The 20,268-nt window shown below is 42.4% G+C and overlaps 1 protein-coding gene across 2 annotated transcripts in view; it reads left to right on the forward strand.

Moving 5' to 3' along the window:
- The window catches only part of LOC109431739 (potassium voltage-gated channel protein Shal), a 187,794-nt gene that overhangs the window by 166,125 nt on the left and 1,401 nt on the right, over positions 1-20,268 (forward strand). Inside the window, exon 5 of one of the 2 annotated variants that reach the window (XM_062852632.1) lies at positions 268-297. The exons of the other annotated variant lie outside the window; for it this stretch is intronic. Within the exon in view, the coding sequence (XP_062708616.1) occupies positions 268-279 (12 nt within the window). The 3' untranslated portion in view covers positions 280-297. The remainder of the gene's footprint in view (positions 1-267; positions 298-20,268) is intronic. 2 annotated transcript variants of the gene reach the window in all.

Raw genomic sequence — 20,268 nt, forward strand, 5'->3', positions numbered from 1 at the left:
CCTCGCGATGGTGATGGTGGTTTCTAGTGGTCAACAGCAGCAACATTTTTAGTTTCTGTACATAATTGTTGAATGGAAGCCCGTTAGTGCGAATAGCTATTGCTCATTTTTTTGTTTGTTCCAAGCCGTGTCTAAACCAATGCGCAGGTAAACTATGATAGCACAGCTACGCTCAATGATGATCGAACGCAATCCCCTGACACATATAAACCATATAAATATTCCATTTTAAGCCCGAACATTAATGATGAACATTTTTCAAATCAGCCAAATCTATAATTGGACTTTCAGATACAGGTAGAGTTAGAATTGCTTCCGGCAATGCCGAAAGCTTCTTTGTTTTCTGTTTGTTAGTGTTTGTTTTTTGATATAGATGTACTGTTCCTACTTCTTATTGTCAAGAGCAATGTTATTTTTGTAGATACCTTTTTCGCTCTTGTAATCTGGTAGACTGGAATTGTACAGACACGGCAGATATTGACACTGTGTGGCTAAATCTTCTATGCGGCATACTAGTACCGGCAGCAAACAGCTTAGCGCCCACTAGGAATAGTTGATCGAGTAGAATGTTTTCAAATTAATAGTTTAGAAAGCTAATAATGCCTAGGTACTTGATGCATCACCTGCTTTCTACACAAGCTTCGAATCATGTATATATATATTTGAATAATAAACATTCAAATCAAATAGATAGTAGCTCATATCTCAAAACAAAATCGGAACTAAGCTTCACTGCACCAGATATGTCATTCAAATCCTGTACCTAGCAATAAAAAACCAACTCACAATCGCAATAAACTAATTTGTTTGTACAAACAGCTTTTATAAAATGCACCAAATCAACTGACGACGGCAGACTATGACAATTCGACAGTTGATTGCGCATGGGGAGGACCGTATCCGGATTTTCGCTTCGTCAGTAAATGCGTTGCACACTGTGGTTGAACGATGGTATTGGTGGACAGATCGTGTAATGCTGTGGATGATCTGAAACATATCTCGCGAAAATCGAAGAAGGGAAATCGATCATTGTAGATACGACCGTATAAAACTAAGCGCGAGATGTAATTGGTTACTTACAATCAAAATGTTAACTCAAGTTGGGGTTCGTAGTGTACTTGACAACACTTTCGTTTCATACAAGACGGTCATAGGTTTGACTCTCAGTCTCGTCGCACCAAACTTTTCATTTCGTCGAATTAACCTTTAATAGCAACTGGCACAAAAACCGACAAAAATATGGGATAACATCCCGTGCCCATCATTTACTGTCGGCAAAGTAGAAGTGAAACCAGAATTATTCAATGCAAGATCCAAAACTTAAGATTATCGTAGATAATACGTGCACCTATGGCTGCAACTAAAGTACTAGATGAAGTTTCGGGGCAACATATGTTTCCAAATCAATTGAAATATTGATATCGTTGCTGGAAATATTACCTACAGAGTTGCGGGAATGATCTACACTACTCCTATTCATCTGCCGGGCACGAGATTCAACAACTGTTATAACGGTAGGGCAATCCCAGAAGCTTGACTTATAGTTATTCCGCAGTTCAACCATTAAACTTATATGCTACATTACTTTCACCTTACAATGTTTTCCATAATTAGAGTCCAAGTAGGATTGCCATCGATTAATCGCTGAAAAGTTCTGTTGTTGATGTAATAAGTACTATTTTATTGCCTTTTGTAGTAAACAGTATACTCAGTACAAGAGTACAATTCGAACTGTTCCGACTACTCGAGGTGATTTGCCCGTTGTCCCACTGTACATTGGGATGAAAAACAGCTCCCCATCCAGCTGCCATCATATTCAATCAACGATGGATTTCAGGAGCAAATCCGAGGCTTCATTAAAATAACGTTTCGACGCACACAACACAACCAACCAGCACAGCGCCAGCTAGCGTGCTGCTTTCCGTAAATCAACACTTTTTCCCCATCTGCACAGAGCACAACAAAAAAAAACGGAGAGGAAAAAAGCACATCCAAACAGCGATGGCGTGAAATGGAATGCGCTTATCAACTGGTTCACACTCGGTGTTGCGCCGTGGCAAGAGAGTGTATACGATTGTGTCAACGTTATTCATTCGGTGAGTGCATAAAAATATGGGCAATCAGCATCGTTACAGCCGGTATTTGTGTGGCGAGCAAAAAAGAAATCAATGATTTCAATTCGACATACTGTATGATCATTATCGGCAAAGGATTAAGGGGTTGAATGTGTGGAGGGATGTAAGCTTGGCTCGGCATGTGTAGGATATTTGCAAATGCTTCCGACAAAGAAAGCTTTGATGATTGCTTGTGTTTTTTTCTTTTCAATGAGGGTGGTTCTTTTTTATCTCTTTGTAGTTAAACAAGTGTATTTTCAGAACATATTATGTACAATTAATCACTTTACACGAAAAGCGCATAAGACGTTGTTTTTTAACATCTCGTATCGATACGAAAAGGCACAACTCACTATACAGAGAAAAAAAACTGCAAAATTTATTGTGACATCATGTACATAAACGGGATGGAAAACTACACCATATGATATAAAATTACATCATCGTGTAAATTTCCACTATGGAGTTACGTGACGATTGACAGAAATATGTGCACTTTGCTGATTTTACATGACATGTATGTAAAACAGTTCATGAGAACAATAAAACTGAAGTTGTCTATAAGTGCATGATTCGATGCTAATTTTTACAAACTTATTTTTATCAGTTGTCTAATGTTATAATATATGACATGATCTAGAATACACAGATAAAAATAATGAGATTTACACGTCATGTAAACTTCAGTTTAGCAATGTAAACTTAGTGTTATGATGGTTTACATGATATATCATGTAAATTTGTGTTATATGTCATGTAAACACACAGAGTCATGTTGAATTACATGACATATAATGGAAGTTTACATGATATTTTTTTACTTTTACATGATATGTCATGTAAACTTCTGTGATATCCCACGCTCCAATCATGTGCATGATATGTCACAGAATTTTACACTCTTTTTTCGATCTGTGTATGATATTAAGCCATTTTTCCTAGTTGACCAATGCATACAAACACAGATGAAAATAATAAAGATTAAACGTCATGTAAACTTCATTTTAGTCATGTAAGCTGTGTAAATTTGTGTTATATATCATGGGATCACTATGAGTCAAGCCGAATTACATAACATATACTGAAAGCTTACATGATAAATTATGAAATTTAGATGATATGTCATGTAAACTTCTGGAGATCTCAACGCTCCAATTATGTGCATCATATGTCACATTTACACATTTCTTCCGATTAAAACTTCAAATATGCTCGTCATGAGCTAGTTAAATAAAAAAATACTCCGCAACTACCCTAATCCCTCATGCTTCGACAAATCCATACTGTATCCAGTTTCAAAAAGGACCCATAACCCGCACGCCTGGCGCTACTCAGTTATCCTGAAAATGGTTTCCGGGTGCAATCGACACGAGGCAAGTACCACTCAGGCGATAAATTGCACCGACAACTAGTGAACAACAGCCGTTTTTGCTATTCCCTCCATCTGACGAGCTTGTATGCACTACTGGTGCCTGGGTTACATTTCCACATTTTGATATCGATAAACGGCGAACAATCGGTGCACCGGGCACCGGAATCGTTACTAGGTACAAAATCTGCATGCATTCGCACCCAGCACGGTCCGGACTGGAATCCCTCTCTTCAGAAAAAGCATCACGTTCCATCCATACTTCACGGGTGGAGCATCCACCCGAAATGCGCCATGCTGGCTATCCATTCTGAAATATAATAACAATGGAAACACATTGTTATTCCTTAATTTACATAAACAACAAAACGCTAAATAACACCTCCAATCGACGTGTCCAACGGGGGGTTCCAGATGACGGCGAAGCTGGATGGAGGATTCAGCTGCTGATTGTGCTTCGGAAACCCTTTAAAAATTTGCATTAGTGTTGAGTTTAGAGCGAAGGTACTTGCAGACAAGGGTTTGCACTTAATGGGTGTACACGAAAATATGTGCTCTCGGTTCATACCTTTGTTTATTCAAACAACTTATTGATAAGCAATCTTGGTCACTGATTAAGTAGTCCAATAAAAGAAACTGTCGGATAGAAGCTCTGGTGAAATACATAGTATATAGTACCTATTTATTGCTTGTTATGTTGTAATCACAAGAAGTGGTCCAGGCCTGAGTTAATGGTTAGAGCACGTAATTTTCACATCATTATTGATAAACACAAACCGATTTCGATACGGACCCCCAGGGGACTCATTCAGTATTTCTGGAAACTTCATCGTACGAAGGCTCATGATTTTTATCCAGACGTCGACAGACATTGTGCCGATAATCAACAATGGTTCTGGCCTCTTTCGGATACCTACCCTCGGTTCTTGCAGTGACCGATACGACCGCGATCTCCAGCCCAGAATAAAGCAATTCTGCATATCAATGCAAACCGGTAGACATACACCTCGGTCCGGACCAAAGCCTTCCACTTTGAAAATCGCAGCGGGTCCCCCCATCGGCTCTGTGACTGAATTCTCTTGGAACTGCATGCATGTACGAATCTCCTCGACAGTGGTCGGTGCTACGGTGTTTCGCTTAGGCCAACTATCAACCGGCTGCCACAGCAACTCTGGACCATAAAACTATAGTCCATCTGGTCTCAAACCGTGCACGTGCGCTTGCTCCCACTTCAGTCACATTGCACTTCGACGGAACCAATTTCCATTCTGCAAGCTTCATAACACTGTCGATTTCGCCGATTCGGAAGGCAACGAAATGTTTGTACCGACGATGGTCGGAATGGATCCACGGAAACTCGGTCCTCGAATTGACGCTCGCCGATCTTCCTTCTCGCCTTCTTCTGAATCTCCTCCGGTATTCTGTCGTTTACGGCTTCGGGGGCAAGGCGATGGGAATGCTGTGCTCTTCCAGCGTGTAGTGGCTCTTCGGCAAACCATGCTACTCCTGATTAGACACCGGGCTTCACGAATGATGCGAGACCATTCCGCTGGTCATGTTTCCTCTGCCCGTCGGCCCGTTAACAGTGCAATCTAGCTTCGACCTTACTGCTATCGGTTCCTCCGATCGGTCGGCCATTTCGCGATTCCAACGGCGCGTAAAGGTGAATCTCCTTCAGCTCGATTAGAATTTTTGGAGCTGTATGCTGGATGTCGGTGATTGGTAGGCCTTGGAGAAGTTAATATTTTCTCACTACTTCCGAAATAGCTACCGTGTGTTGCGGAAACTTTGAACTTTTCACTGTGTGAAAACGTTGCGTGAATCGTCTCGCCGAGATGAAGCGACTTACGCACTGCGAATCTTTCTCTATTCTGGAAACACCGGAAGCCCAAGTCACGCGCAGTGATTGTGTCACGCCTCGGACTCTTAGTCGATTTACCAGTGCCCTTTCGACCAGCATACATATTCAACGATCCTTCGGCCAGAAATACGATAGCGTTGCAGCTTAGCCCTGCGACTAGCCTGACGAAATGAAGCAGCGGGTTGTGACGCTCCTTATGTACTCATTCAGGCACAGTTGGCATAGCTTACATCTGTGTACCGCTTCCTATCACTCTCCTAGCTGCAGCCTCCGAAAATTCTCACAGTTCCGGATCCGGTGATCATCTCTGCCACAAGTCCGACAGGGCTTCCTCTCTATCAGAACGAACCATTCAACTGTCTTCCACGTCGTGCACAGCAACAATACTAGCGTCCTTCACGATCCTTAACAAGAAGTTTCATAACGTCCGCAGCGCCACCATTTTGCTCTTCCTGCGATACCGTGTCCATTCCAGCTGGGTGCAAGCCAACATCTTCTCTGTCAGCCCTTGGGCGGAGTGCGTAGTTAGCCCGGTCGCTTCTAGGGGATCGGTGAACTACCACTCCGAAGCTAATAAAACTCGCCAGACAATCTGCTTTCGGTGGCGCTGCGTTACGAACCTTCGACAACAACATGCTGGGAAGTCGCCCTTACCTACCGTACAACATGCGCAGTGTCTCGATGATTTTGGCAGAAGCAGTCTGCTTCTCACCGCCTCCAGGGCCTCTCCATTCAGGTATTCCTGTAGCCGTGCTAGACTCTCCACGTCGAAAAAGAAGCACGCCTTTGTTGACGTCTCGTAGCTGCTGATGAGCATCGGCCATTCTTCCAACCTGCCAGAACACGTTGGCAACTTCCTGGACATCTGCGCCTTCATCGTTGTCTTTTCCACTTTTCTTACGAGACTTCTCTTGCTTTCTCCCTTCTTTGGAAATCCTCAAACTTTCTTCTTCGCTGCCTTCTTCCTTCTCTGCGGACCTCTCCTCTTCCTTACCCGACGTCTCCACTAGACAGAAATGTCTTGTCATTTTGCTGGACAGATGTGTCATGACAGAAATGTTCTCTCGCTGTTTGCATGGAAAGCAGCAGTGTTGATCATTTCTGTTACGTTTTCTCTTTCTGGCAGCAAAATGGCAAGACATTTCTGTCTAGTGGAGACGTGGGGTTATTGGCAGTGCCGGATTTAGGCCTCGGGGGCCCGGGGCAAACCCTAAAAAGTGGGCCCCCAGAATCAAAATTTCGAAAAAAATGAACCATACAATTACGTTTTTTTCCTAATCTTATGTATTATTTTAGACCTAATATTGAAAGCTTCTGATTTCTGAACTTCTCCAAAACTCCGATAAATAGAAAATTATTCGAACATTTAATTTGATATTTGACTCAAATGTCAAAATGCTAGCGTAAATGACATCTCGTTAAGATAGTATATATTTTAAACTTTCATCCGAATTGAAAACATTAATACAAGTTTAAGAACTTAGCGTTCAGTTAAAAATCTACTAAAACTCTACTAAAACTTTATTTGAGATTGCACGGGATCGACGAGTATTTCAAAATTCAGATTATATAAAGATTAGTCTCTTGGGAGAAACTGTAGCAATAAATCTTAATATCTACAGTAAAACCAAACATAAAGATATGGAAAGTTACAGTTTCCAGGACACTCGGTTTTCAAAACTAGCCTTAATTCCCAAACATCTCCAGAATTCATCATCTTTTCTTTGTCATGATAGCAGCGAACTGATGCAAATAAGTATAAGGCGTTTGTTTTCAAAATATAATCATAATCAACAAACGTATGTATAATTGTATAATCACTGTGAAATAATAGATAAATTTGTGAAACTATTGAAATTTATATTGATGTACAATTACTCAAAAGCTTAATCTTTCTTGCACTCTACTTAGAGACACTTTTTGTAGCAACTTGAAGTCACGGAAAAGTGTTTCCACTCGATAAGAACTTTCAAGGGTTTTTAGAGAAAATCGCATATTTTCAAATACTGCACCAAAAATTATGAAACTTTTGATTTCGAATTATTCTTAAGAGAAAATCCAGATAAATGGCCAAACATAGTTTAGATACCTTTAGGAACCCCATTATAATTTTTTTTTAGTGTGACGTCCTCACTGGGACACTGCTTCTTACCTTATTGTTTCATGAGCACTTCCACAGTAACTGTGGAACTGTTATTAACAAAGAGTTTCCTTTGTCAATGATTATTTCGTATGTGCATACCGTGTGGCAGACACGAACACATTCTTTTCCTAAGGAAGTCAAGGATTTTCCTCTACGAAAAGTTCTTGGAACGACCGGGAGTTGAACGCGTCACCCTTAGTATGTTCATGCTGAATATCCACACCTTAACAGCTGTGGCTTTAGGGGCTTTGTATAAAATATGAACGGTCATTCACGTGAATTTCATATGGTTTCGTTGAGAAATATAAATTGTATTTCGGATTCTTGGGCGCCCCGGGGCACTTGCCCCCTTTGCCCCCCCTTAAATCCGGGCCTGGTTATTGGAACTTTCTTCTTCGTCGCGGCTACCACTTCTTCAGCGGATTCTTCTCCTTCTTCTACTACTTCTTCTTTGTCTTCTTCATATTCTTCTTTTTCTTCATGTGCTTGTACTTACCCTCTCAAAAACTTCTACTACTTTCTTCATCTTCTTGGTTTTCTCCACCTTTTCATGTTTGGAAACCCCTGATCGATGCAGACTCGATGGACCTCGAACCAGCTTCAGTATCAGCTTGCGAGAAACTTTCGAAGTCGAGTGTTTGTGGTAGGCTCCTCTTGGATCTTCGAACTTTGCTATTGATGCATCCGCTTTTCCAGGGTTTTCATGTAGCGATTTTTTCTTCTCGAGACCTTTTCCCTGCTTCTTCTGCCCCAATTTCACTTTCTTACTTGCTCCTGGGCCATTGAACTTACTGAATAACCAACCACTCACACATCAACTATTTTCAATTCAGGAGCCAAAAGGCTCACTCGTCCAAGTTCATTTAAGGTCCTGAATTTCCAATCATAGTCCTTATTTCTTCCTTATTTTCTTTTTCTGACTTCATTTTTTGTGGCTTATACAGGTTACCTCACCGGTGTCACGTTGTCTAACTGAAGCGATACAGCGTTTCTTATCCAGCCACTGGATGTTAACAGACGCTGTTTTAGTCACACCTCCTTGGTGAACGGATGCTCGGAACTTACCTCCAGCACACAGCTTTTATTTGGCAGTCTTTGTCATCGGTTGATCCGTGTAAGCATGAGGTAGAAACTTTTGTTGAATTTGTTGAATGATAACTATGAAAGTGTCCTTCATGATGTTATCTACCTAAAATGAAACTGAGTGTCAACTTGCGGCTGGCTCCGTGCCAATGAATTCTAACGGAAACGACAGATTATTGCTTCATCGCAGACAGAATCAGCTAGTAGACGGCAATAAAGCCGCTAATGATCTATTTGCATCTGTTGTGAGGCACAAAAGTGAGTGTTGTCAGGATTTGATTCAGGGATTTTTTCAAGGCTTCCTTTTGAGATTCCTCCAGGAGTTCTATCTGGAATTCCACGAATGTCTTCCACGATTCCTTCAAGAGTACTAGGATTGCTTCAGATATCCCTTGCGAGATTTCTACAGGAGTTCCTTCCATAAAATCTTTCAGGGAATTCTCCAGAAGTGTCCCTACTTCTCCAAAAATCCCTTGTGGAATTCCACAGGAAGGCCCTTTAGGATTCCTCTTGGAATTCCTTCAGGAGTGCCTTTAGGAATTTCTATAAAAGTTCATTGCCGAAATTCTCCAGAAGTTCCTCCCGGGACTCCTCTAGAAATTCTTCCCTGGAATGCTCTAGAAATTCCTTCCAGGAAGGAACACATGGAGGAATTCCGGCAGGAACCTTGGGAGAATCCCGGAAGGAACTTCTGGATGAAACCAGGACGTAACTCCTGAAAATATATACGTCCGAAACTACTTTAGGAATCCTGACCGGATTCACTGGAGGAATCCCGGAAGGAACATGTGGAGGAATGATGGAAGGAATTTCTGGAGACACCCAAGAAGGAACTCTTGGAGGAATCCTGGAAGGAACAGCTGTAGCAATCCCGCAGAGAACCCTGGGAGAATTCCGAAAGGAGCTCCTGGAGGAACGCTGGAATTAACTACTGGAAATATCTCGTAAGTAAATCCTGGAGTTATCCCGGCAGGAATGTCTTGAGAAATCACGGACGTAACTCCAGGAGAAACCCTTAATGGAATTCCCAGAAAAATCAAATAATTGACTCCTAGAGGAATTCCAGTAGAACTTCTGGAGGAATCCGAAAAAAAAATCTTCTGGAAGTTTTCAAAAACGAACTTCTGGAGGAATCTCGAAAGGAATTCCTGGAGGCATCCCGGAACTCCTGGAAATATCTCGCAAGTAACTGCTGGAGAAATCCAAGAAAGAACTCTTAGAGAAATTCAGAAGAAATTCTCGGGGGATCTCGGAAGAAACTCCTGGAGATATTCTTCAAGGAGTATCTGGAGAGATCTCGTAAAGAGATTCTAAACAAATGAGCATGAGCATGAGTATTGGTGGCCGTACACTTCCTAGTTGCTACTCCGTGATTGACTAGAGCTAGCGGAATTGCAAAGAGAACCAATAGATGGGGCTTGGAATTGGCACAACTTCCTCAATGTATACGTTCCGAGAGCTTAAACTTTTTTGGGTAAATAACGGCGCCGGCCATGTCCTTGCGGTCAACCGTGGAAGGGAAGGAGATTCTAAACAAATCGAGGAAGAAACACCTGGAAGCAATTATTGGTGGTATTTCAGAAGAATTTCCCGGTGCAGTTCCGGAAAATATTCCTGGAGGTGTCTCGAAATGAACTTCCCAAAAAAAACTGGAAAGATCTCAATGGAAAATGACTTCAGGAATCCCAGATGAAATTCCCGAAGAAGTCATGGACGAAAATCCTGGAGCAGATTCTAGAGGTAATGCCTAGACTAAGCCCAGCTACATTTTCTGAAAAAAAAAATCCGTTAAGAATTTCTGGAGTAATCTTGGAAAGAACTCTTGGAGGAATCCTAAAAATATCTCCTGGAAAATTCCCGCGAAGGACCGCAGAAGAAATTTCTGGAGGAATTCTCCCAGAAGACTCCAGAAGGCTCTGGATCCTTAAACCATAAAGAAACTCCTGGAGGAATCTTGGAAGCATTTCTTGGAGGAATTCAGAATGGAACTCCCGGAAGAGTGCTGGAACAAAATTCTAGAGAAATCCCAGAAAGAACTTCTGCAGGAATCCTGGAAGTAAGCCCTTAAGGAATTCCAAAAAGAATTCGTAGAGGAATCCTGAAAGTAACTCCTTGGAGAAAGCCGGGGAGAAATTCCTGGCAAATAAATTGTTGCAGAAATTTTAGAAGGGTATTTTGGTGGAATCCTCAAAGAATTATGATAGCAATTCTTGAAGGAATCTCAGGAAGAACTTTTAGAGGACTCCCAGAAGAGACTCACGGAGGAATTCTGGTTATAATTCCTGAGAAAACTCGGAAGTAGTTCTAGGAACAATACCGAAAGGCACTGCTCGTGGAACCTCAGAAAAAAACCCAAAAAATACTTATCAAATCCTCCTGGTATCCCTATAATCATTTTCGTAAGAATTTCTGAATGAAAATCAGAAGAATTTTTTGATGGAGTTCCGATAGGTATTTTATTCGTGAACATCCATTTATTCCCCACCCGAAAGCGGATACCTTCGATGGTCGTACTCCTCGCATCCGAGAACGTCGAATTGTTTTGCACATTGCACACCGCACATTTGTCTGAATGCACAATTGTCGAACTGGACCGCTCAGCTGCGTCGGTATGGACGGGTCCTCGTGGCTAACATTTATTTTCTTTAGACGAAAAAATGTTATGGTCCCAGTCTCCACAGTAGTCCGGTACCACAAGCCATACGATCGGTAACGAGCTAGCCAGCCATCCTCGTGGGAACCAACGGGAAATGCACCACCTCAACCAGCGCACAGTGGTGACGTGGTTTTGGAACGGAAAATGGCAAGCGATTTGTTCGACCCAACAACCCAACAGCTTGTGGGTCGGGTGGCAGAGCAAGCCGGCGATGGAGAAACGCATCGGTGGTTTTCACACGATGAGTACCTACCTACCTAGCAGCACTCTTTTGAAGAAGTGCCCGCAATTACTATGACGTGTTTATTGCCATGTTTGGGGGCTATTGTCTCCGGTGGGGTGAGCATCATATCCATTTCGTGTCAAAAAAGCAATGAAAATGTTATTGCACGCGGGTCATAAATTCGTATGCAACGGGTGAATTTGAATGTAATTGGTCATCAGAAGAATGGTTGACATAGATTGCAGTCGTAATTGGTTTATATGCATTTTATTTGTTCAGGGTGATAAAAGGTGACAAAAGACAAAAACGTTTTACTGGATCTGAAACATTTGATATTCCTGTTCCCATTTTTTTGTGGTGTTTATGCGTTTCGAATTGTTGAATACTTTTCTCGAAAAGCAATTCAAATACTCGTTGTCAACAATACAAAGGATGGACATTTTTCAGAATTTGCATCTTTTGTATCAACCAAATCAGCACGTCTCATCAATACTTCAATGAAAAAAAAAACCCAAAAAATACGAAACATTTAACAACAATATAATGCGCCCACATGTGCAATCAACTTGTTTAAACCCACCTGTCATAGTCTCGCTAAATTAATGCTTCTGCCAAGAACTAGTGCATACATCACGCCGTCAAACACCTTCATGAGCTCATTAAACTGTTATGGCTTTCCAAATCGTGCATTGCCATTCAAAAGAACGCAACATTGTAAATACGTTTAGTACCGTCGTGCGGGGTGTCATTAGGCCAAAGCGGGGTGACATTGGGCCACTATTCCGCACGTTTAGAATACGAAGGGAATGCATATTGTGTGCTTAGCTACTAGAATACATAATTCTAAGATACTTTGCATCCACCGTTGGATTCTCTGACTTATATTGAATCCGTGGGATCGATGGACCAATGTTACCCTCTAGGCCCAATGTCACCCCTAACGACGGTACCCTCCGAAAATCTATTACTATCGTTCAACTCACCGATGCATATGCCCTGCACCTGAATCCAACACACGTGCCACATATGCTTTTTCAACGGTGCAACTCGACAGGAAGATTTATTCATGAAATCTAATTCGTCATTCCGAACTGCATTACGTGTACCACGGTAATCGATGCAATCGCTGCTCTACAGTACAGAATGACGAGTAGCTGGAAATCAAGTCTGATAGACGTGATGTGCCCTTTTGAGTTTGGTTCTAGATTTAGCTGTTTGCATTTTTTTTCGTCGTGGTGCTGAGATAAGCGAATCGTATCACATTTACCATGGCATTTTGATTCTATTGTGAACTTACGTAAATCAATTTGTTTCCTGACAGCTGTTCCAATTCAATGTGTTTGCAGTTCTTCTGAAAGCATTTTCCTGCATATCGTCTGCATCGTCAAGACTTCCCAAAAATATGTGTTTCAAATTGATTGATGAAATCTGTTAACCTGCATTAGTACATTCTAGAAAACATTATTATTTTCTAGCCGTTTCACTTTATGTGTAGCACATGATTTATGAATACCGATTCAACAGTTTTGAAAAAAAAATTCTCAGTTGATAACTGCGCAAATATCCGTTGAATATTTAAATGGAACGCAGATGGCCATAACCAGAAACCAAAAGTTGGAATGTACTCTAAGAAACCTTGACGAAAATATCAGTAATGTAGTGTTGACACTCGCCAGCGTGTTGAAAGGCGAATAGCAAACAACACTGCTTGGGCTTTAGTCAGACTTGCAGACACGGCTCTACACACAAGCACAAAGTACAATGTCTTATCCGGACACTTTTGAGCCTATGGAAGCTGAGAGTGTACCAGCTAGCACATAAAACGACTAACCTGCATGGAGATTCCATCAGCCATGAACCTTACCGGAGACTTCCTCTACTCAAGGGCTCGCATCCAATCCAATCGTTATGTAGACCAACGCCACGACAGCCTCAATAGCGAAGCCGATGATGGCCACCGCAAACTTTAATCTCTACATCTCGTTGTTCATGATCTTCCGTAACACCGGACTCAGGATGAAGCCTTGGAAAACTACTGAGGTTATGTGAAAGCACTTCCGACCTACCTCTGTGTCATATAAATACTAGTTTCGATTCAGGAAATAGCCTCCAAGAAACTAGTACAAGTATCCGGGTATTTCCAGACTTTTGGAGTGTTCTGGCAACAGCTATCTTACGCTGAAAACATACCCCGGTGGATAGTAACTAGCAATATAGCATTCAAGGTCAAACTCCCCTTCCGGCAGCCGAACTGTGGAGAAATTATCTACACCCTCGGTGTACCTCAATAGTTAGGGATGATCCTCTCGAGCATCTTCTCCGCCTTGTCGACCAAGTGTATTGGTCAGTATGCCGACAGGTCACCTGGCGGTTGTTCCGCCTTTCGCAGTAGGACCAGATTCTACCGCTTCCAAAACATGGTGGAGAGGGCCGAATTGAAAGATTTCCATCCTGGGCGATTGCCAGCCATCGCCTTGACCTGTGGCCAGGTCAAATTTCTGTCGACTTGCTTGATTTCGTTATTGAGGCTGCGCCGCCATGAGCCTCTTGGTCTGCCTCTGCTACGATGTCCTGCTCGGTTCCAGTCTTACGCTTGTTTGCAGATTTCCTTTCCTTCCCTGCGTAGAGTGTGGCCGACCCACCTCCACTTCAGCTCCTGAATTTCTGTCGCTATCGGCTTTTGATGATATCGACGATGGAGCTCCACGTAGGAGATCCAATTGTGAGGCCACCATGCACGAATTATATACCGCAGGCATCTATTAATGAACACCTGCAGCCGTAGTGTTCTCCACTGATACACACCAGGTTTCACTGGCGTATAGCAGCACAGATTTCACGTTCGAGTTGAAAATTCGGATTTTTATGCGTCGACTAATCTGGCTGTTTTTCCATACATTTCTTAAACACGCAAAGGCAGCCCTCGCCTTCTTGATCCGTGCACCTATGCCGATCTTGTTGCCGCCATTTGGCTACCAAGATATTGGAAGCTTTGAACATTCTCCACTGATTGCCCAGCTACCGTAGAGCTGGAGGGGTTGACCTAGTTTACATCCAACGATTTGGCCTTGTTGACACTGATGGTAAGACCTGCCGCTGAGGAGCGATTGGCAAGATCATCGAGCTTGCTCTGCATATCAGAGCGCCGTTGAGCAAGGAGAGCAACTTTATCAGCCAGTTCGAAGTCATTTAGGTGTTCCGCTCCATGGTAATGGGCTGCCAAACCAATCCACGGTTTGGTTCACGGTCAATCGCACCTACCAGGATCTCGTCAATTACGATGAGGAACATTAGCGGTGATAGTATACATCCTTGCCCCACCCCAGCAACGACCCAGATGGGATCGGACAAAACACCGTTGTGCAGTATTCTGCACGAAAATGCCCTGTACCGTGCTTCAATGAGGCCGATGATTATCTCAGGGAGACCCTTGCGCCTGAGGGCTTCCCACATGTTTTCGTGATTGAGACGGTCGAAAGCTTTTTCGTAATCAATGAACACCAGGTAGAGAGACTCTTGGAGCTCATTGATTTGCTCCAGAATGATACGGAGCGTGACAATATGGTCCACACAGGATCGTCCGGCACGGAATTCTGCTTGCTACCGTCGGAGAGTTGTGTCAATCTTCTCTTGTATCCGGTTAAGGATCACTTTGCAAAGGACTTTGAGAACGATACACAGTAACATGATGCCACGCCCAATATCGCATACAGTCAGGTCACCCTTTTTGGGTACTTTTACTAAGACGCTTTGCATCCAGTCGGCTGGAAATGTCACGGTTTCCCGCAGAATAATTGATGCAGATCATGCTGAGGTGTTGTTGACCTGGCTGACACTTGAAAAAGGTTTCCGAAGTGTTCGAACCAGCGTTTCAGCTGGTCAGCCAGGTCGGTCAGTAACTGTCCAGATGTGTCTTTCACGGGCATCGTAGCATTTATCTTAGTCCCACTAAGGTGACGTGGAACATCGTAAAACTCTGAGAAGATTACTATAAAGAATAGATTCGGAACTCCGTCTAAATCCAAGGCCTTGCCCACGCTAAAAGATTTTGCTATTTCCGCAAGTAAACCATCGGTGACCATCCCCTCATTGCCAGCCTCAGTCCCTAGCAACTTTAATGAAGAAGACTAATGACTTGGGTCATGACGTGGAATTGGCCCCTCGATGATCCTCTTCAGCATCTCTAGAGACTACTCGCTATGAGTGTGAGCATCATCTACCCTCAAGTTCAAACTACTAGTTAGGCTGCGATTGCAAAAATAAAGGCGATGAACAACTCCACAACGTTCCGGCTTTTGGTATTGCTAGAAGCAACAATAGCCAGTCATTGAGCCAGAACGACTTCTAGCACAGTCAATGCTTCTAGCGGTATTTGACCCCGCTGGACAAAGAGCGTTCAACTGTTGCGATCTATAGAGCTACTAATTCGGCACTGTTTTATTTTTTCCCAACGTTTTGACTCGTGTTAGACTCTTCTACAGGGACTGACATAGAACTGTCGGTGTCTGAACTATTAAACATTGGATATTTGAATACTAAGCGGAACGTAGCGGATTTCTCCTAATTTCACTCAATGAATCAATTATTTTCTTTGCACTACACATCTGTCGGAGGTAACGGTTGGTTTGAAGATGGTGACTCATTTCCGCTGGATCGCATTCCACGGCCCTGGCTTTGAAGTTACCCACTACTACCACCAGTCAGCTCAGCTGACATACAGTCCAGCGTGTGCGTGAACTGCTCGGGAGAAGAGCATAGCAGCTAAAGAATAAGACTCCGTTTACTTTGACGACCACGAAACCCTCGAAAGTGTATTTAAAAGTCGAACTCTCGCGCATTCCTTTCATGGTATTGTGTAGTAACCAAAATGAAAGGGCTTTGTGAGGGCCATCATAATGTCGAATCCCGGTGCCTCATCCCTCCGCCCCCCATCTTCAGGCGGCCCTGAGTACATCTCGGCTCCCAAATCAGGGAGCTTAGCACCGCTCCTGATTGCTTTCAAGACCTCCAAGTACTAAGACTTATCAATAACTGCACTACCTGATCCCTTATGCTTCTTCTTGTTCATGCACCTACCCACTAGGGTTCAACAACCGTCATCCCCAGACCCGTCCTAACCTGCGACAGCAGAGGACCCACACAAGCTTCCAGCCACCTTCTCCCTTCAGTCGGCTTTCTCGGACCCGCTCTTTCCAGCCTTCTGGAACGTAGAGCTGGGCCCGACTCACGTGTTGTTTCTTTTTTTCAATTGATTGCAAAGATCTCAGTCTGGATGGACTTTGGTTTCGTCTTTTTACGGGGCCTACTGTTACCCCCATTGCCATGAGCTTATTAGGGTCATAGCACGCTGCTGACATCGACTTCCTGAGTCTCGGCAAGTCCGGCTTGAGGTCTATACTGATGTAGACGTGGCAGTCGAAAGTCATGTTCAGCTGTTGTGCAGCTACTTCCATAGCAGGAAGCCCTTCTCTATTCTTGTTGACATTATTCCCCAAACACACTCCAACTTTCACTTTACACGGTGTACCAGTCTGGGATGCAATTGGGGTCCCTACACTTGCCGTACGCAAACCACTTTCTTCAAAATTCACCCTTCTTTTCGGAGACCTAACCAACCCACTTCTTTCGAAAGGGTTAGCGACACATTATTGTGATTGAGGTGCCCTGATAAATCACAGGTTCCATTTTCGATGTCGCATGAGACCTTGAATTGGGATTCTGTATTTTATAGACTCTTACCCCCGGAATTGGTGGTCCGTAGTGCTCCGTAGAGAACTGGATGGCTTCCAATGTAGACCTACCTTTCCTACCTGGCTGGCCGCATCACACCTTCCTTGGGAAGCACACAGTGTTGGAAAGCAGACATGAGAGTCTGTCACCTTGTTGATGTCCCCTGAGAGATTCGACTCTGAGTTACTAGACGCACAGCGTCGATCGTTGCTATTAGCAGACCATTCAGGATAGCTTCCCGGGAAAGCTATTCTCGTCCATGGTTTTCCCTAATTCCAAGCAGTCAAAACTTGTGTGTGCTGCCTTGAAGTTGCTTCGAAGGTCATGTATTGGTACCTGAAATCCAACATATTTCTAAAAAATGTGCGTTTCGGTGAATATCATGTCTGTTGCCGACCAGCCGTCGACAAAGCCGGCATGATTACTTATCGTAAACTTATTCGCTTTAGATGGTAAACAATGAAAAATGCTCCATGATAGCACTTTGTAGTCGGCATGTAAACTGCTTATCCAAGCTACTACGTTGGTTTTTAGCTGGTAGATGGCATCCTAAACATCCCGCAACATGAAAGTTGGTAGTTATTTTCTTCGCTGCTTTGATCTCCCGTGAACTTGTTTTCCATGCCATCCACGTGCTCACCGAAGTCATTATTCTGCTTTTCAATCACATTAGTTCATATGTTATAAAACCCTCGTCTTCAGCCTGCACATTTTGACTCGCAAAACGGCACCCTTACGGCTGAACTTGTGGTGGGACTTTTACATTTCTGGGAATTCATTACACCAGCAAAGCTAGCCATGAAACTGTTTGACACTTCTCAGGTCATTTTGACAGGTCACACTTATGCAGGAAAAAGACGGATAATATAAATATTCTACTTTATCGATATTGTTGCCGTCCTTTTCATGCTCATGTTACATCTGTCAAAATGACCTGAGAACTGTGAGTCCTTTTGAGGTTAGATTCGTTGGTGTAACAAAGAATGATAGGGGGATTAGGGGCATAATGGACACCCGGGGCGAAATGGACACCCCTGTTTGTCTTAAACTGTTGACTTTTATGTAAAACTTTTAATGCATAAGTGTAAAGGAACAAGTCATGGTTCTATTTTTCAAAAGTACCATTTATGTTGCTCTAAAATAACCAAAATATCATTGAAATTGAAATATGTTTTTCATATGGTGAAATTCTTATAATTTCGAAGCAGCATCAAATAAGGTATTACGAGTGTTGGAGTGTGTCCACCATAAAAACAAGTGAATTGTTACCTTATCTACATGTATACGAAGATTTAGCAATGGGTGAAGTATTTTATTTTTGATCAGAATTTACCTAAAATATCAATTTTAATGTTGTAGTCGATTCGGGGCGAAATGAATACTGGTAATTACGAATGGATGTACGCGCATTGCATACTGTTAGGCGTTTTAGAGAGTTTGAAAAAAATCAATCAGATTATTTTAGCCTAAAGCTTATTTAATTAACTTTGATGTTATATAAACTCGTCTAAGATGGAGTATTATATCTGTGGTATCGATCTCCGTAGGCAAATTACTTAACTGGTCGATGTAACTAAAGAATTAGCATAAAATATGTAGGGGTGTCCATTATGCCCCGGTGGGTGTCCATTTCGCCCCGTACCTTTCCTGGCAGCCCTGAAAAACACACGGTTTACAATTCATTATTTCCAGTGTTGGTAAAATCACACTCAAAGCACACTCATGAACCGCTCCTGCGTGAGCAAACTCGCGTGCGATTCTGAATCATTTTCTCACGCGCGAGATTTTCATGCAAAATCTCGCTCTCACGAGTCAAGCGCCGAAATCTCGTTCGCTTGCAAAACGAATCCAAATCAATTTGAACGGCATCCAATGTTGTTGTACGATAGGTTTGCTTTTGTTCTATCATATAATCCTAAAAACATCGAAGTAAGTAATAAGAATACCAAGAAATAAAGCAATGAGTGAAATCGCGAGTCAACTCATGCATGATTTTTTCGGCGGTGAGTTTGGCGAGTCAAGAATCGCGCGTGAAACAACTCAAGCATGAGATTTGAGAATTTGAGTTTTTACCAATACTGATTATTTCTTCACAATAAAGACATTCTACCTGCTGTAAATGATTGAAAGACGTAGAAAACAAGTTAAAGTTGTAAGTCAACTGATAATATCTTAAGTTTTTCTCTGTTATACATGCCTAACGTACTCATTTGCTCAGGGTGTCCATTATGCCCCTAATCCCCCTACAACTCTAAACCATACCGAGGCAGGCGTTGGTTATGTTGATTATGGGAAGGATTGTGCGCAGGCATTTATCTATTTTGCCTGAATTCGTGGTACCATATGAGACAAAAAAAGTATATCTTTCCATCCTGTGTTCTTATTTAAATGATTAGTTTCCGTATATCCGAATGAAGGATAACTTGAGAAGTTATTTAACAAAATGCAAAAGAAATATAATAATCCTTTCTGTACAGTCCTTAAAACTGAAGAAAACTGCCAATTAATACTATGCCTCATTCAGCTTTTGTACATACACCATATTTCCATTGAATCTTGATGCTTGAAATAAAACCGAGGTAACGAGAGAAAGAAACAAGCCGCAATCCGACAAATCTTCAACACAAGAATGACATATGTACACCTTTATATACATACATACACTGCACTTAGACCACCTCCACAGCTCTCACTTATCTTATTCTCTGCGCGCTGCAAAATTATTCACTCCGTACATGCAACTTTGTGAAAAATTCCAAAGCTAATTGGAAACACGCGAAAACTTTCTTCTCACCTTCTCTGACAGCAAGCATACATCACGTACTCACCGGTTCAATTGGGAAACAAAATAAAATTACAGCAAGACGTTCTACACAGAAAATTTCCGAGCAACTTTTGTTTCTTTCCGTCGACCTACACCTACGTTCTCTGTTGTATTCTCTATCTTTTTCACTTTTTACAGTTGAGGCGTTCTTTTTCATTCTTTGAAGGGGCCCCTCAACAACGCTCCTAGTCCTATTGATGTTTTATGTTTATAGATGTTATTTGTTTATGTTGGAATTTAAGTAGAGCACTCCGCTTTCCATTCA

This window comes from Aedes albopictus, chromosome 2, assembly GCF_035046485.1.
Source record: "Aedes albopictus strain Foshan chromosome 2, AalbF5, whole genome shotgun sequence".
NCBI classification, from domain to species: domain Eukaryota; kingdom Metazoa; phylum Arthropoda; class Insecta; order Diptera; family Culicidae; genus Aedes; species Aedes albopictus.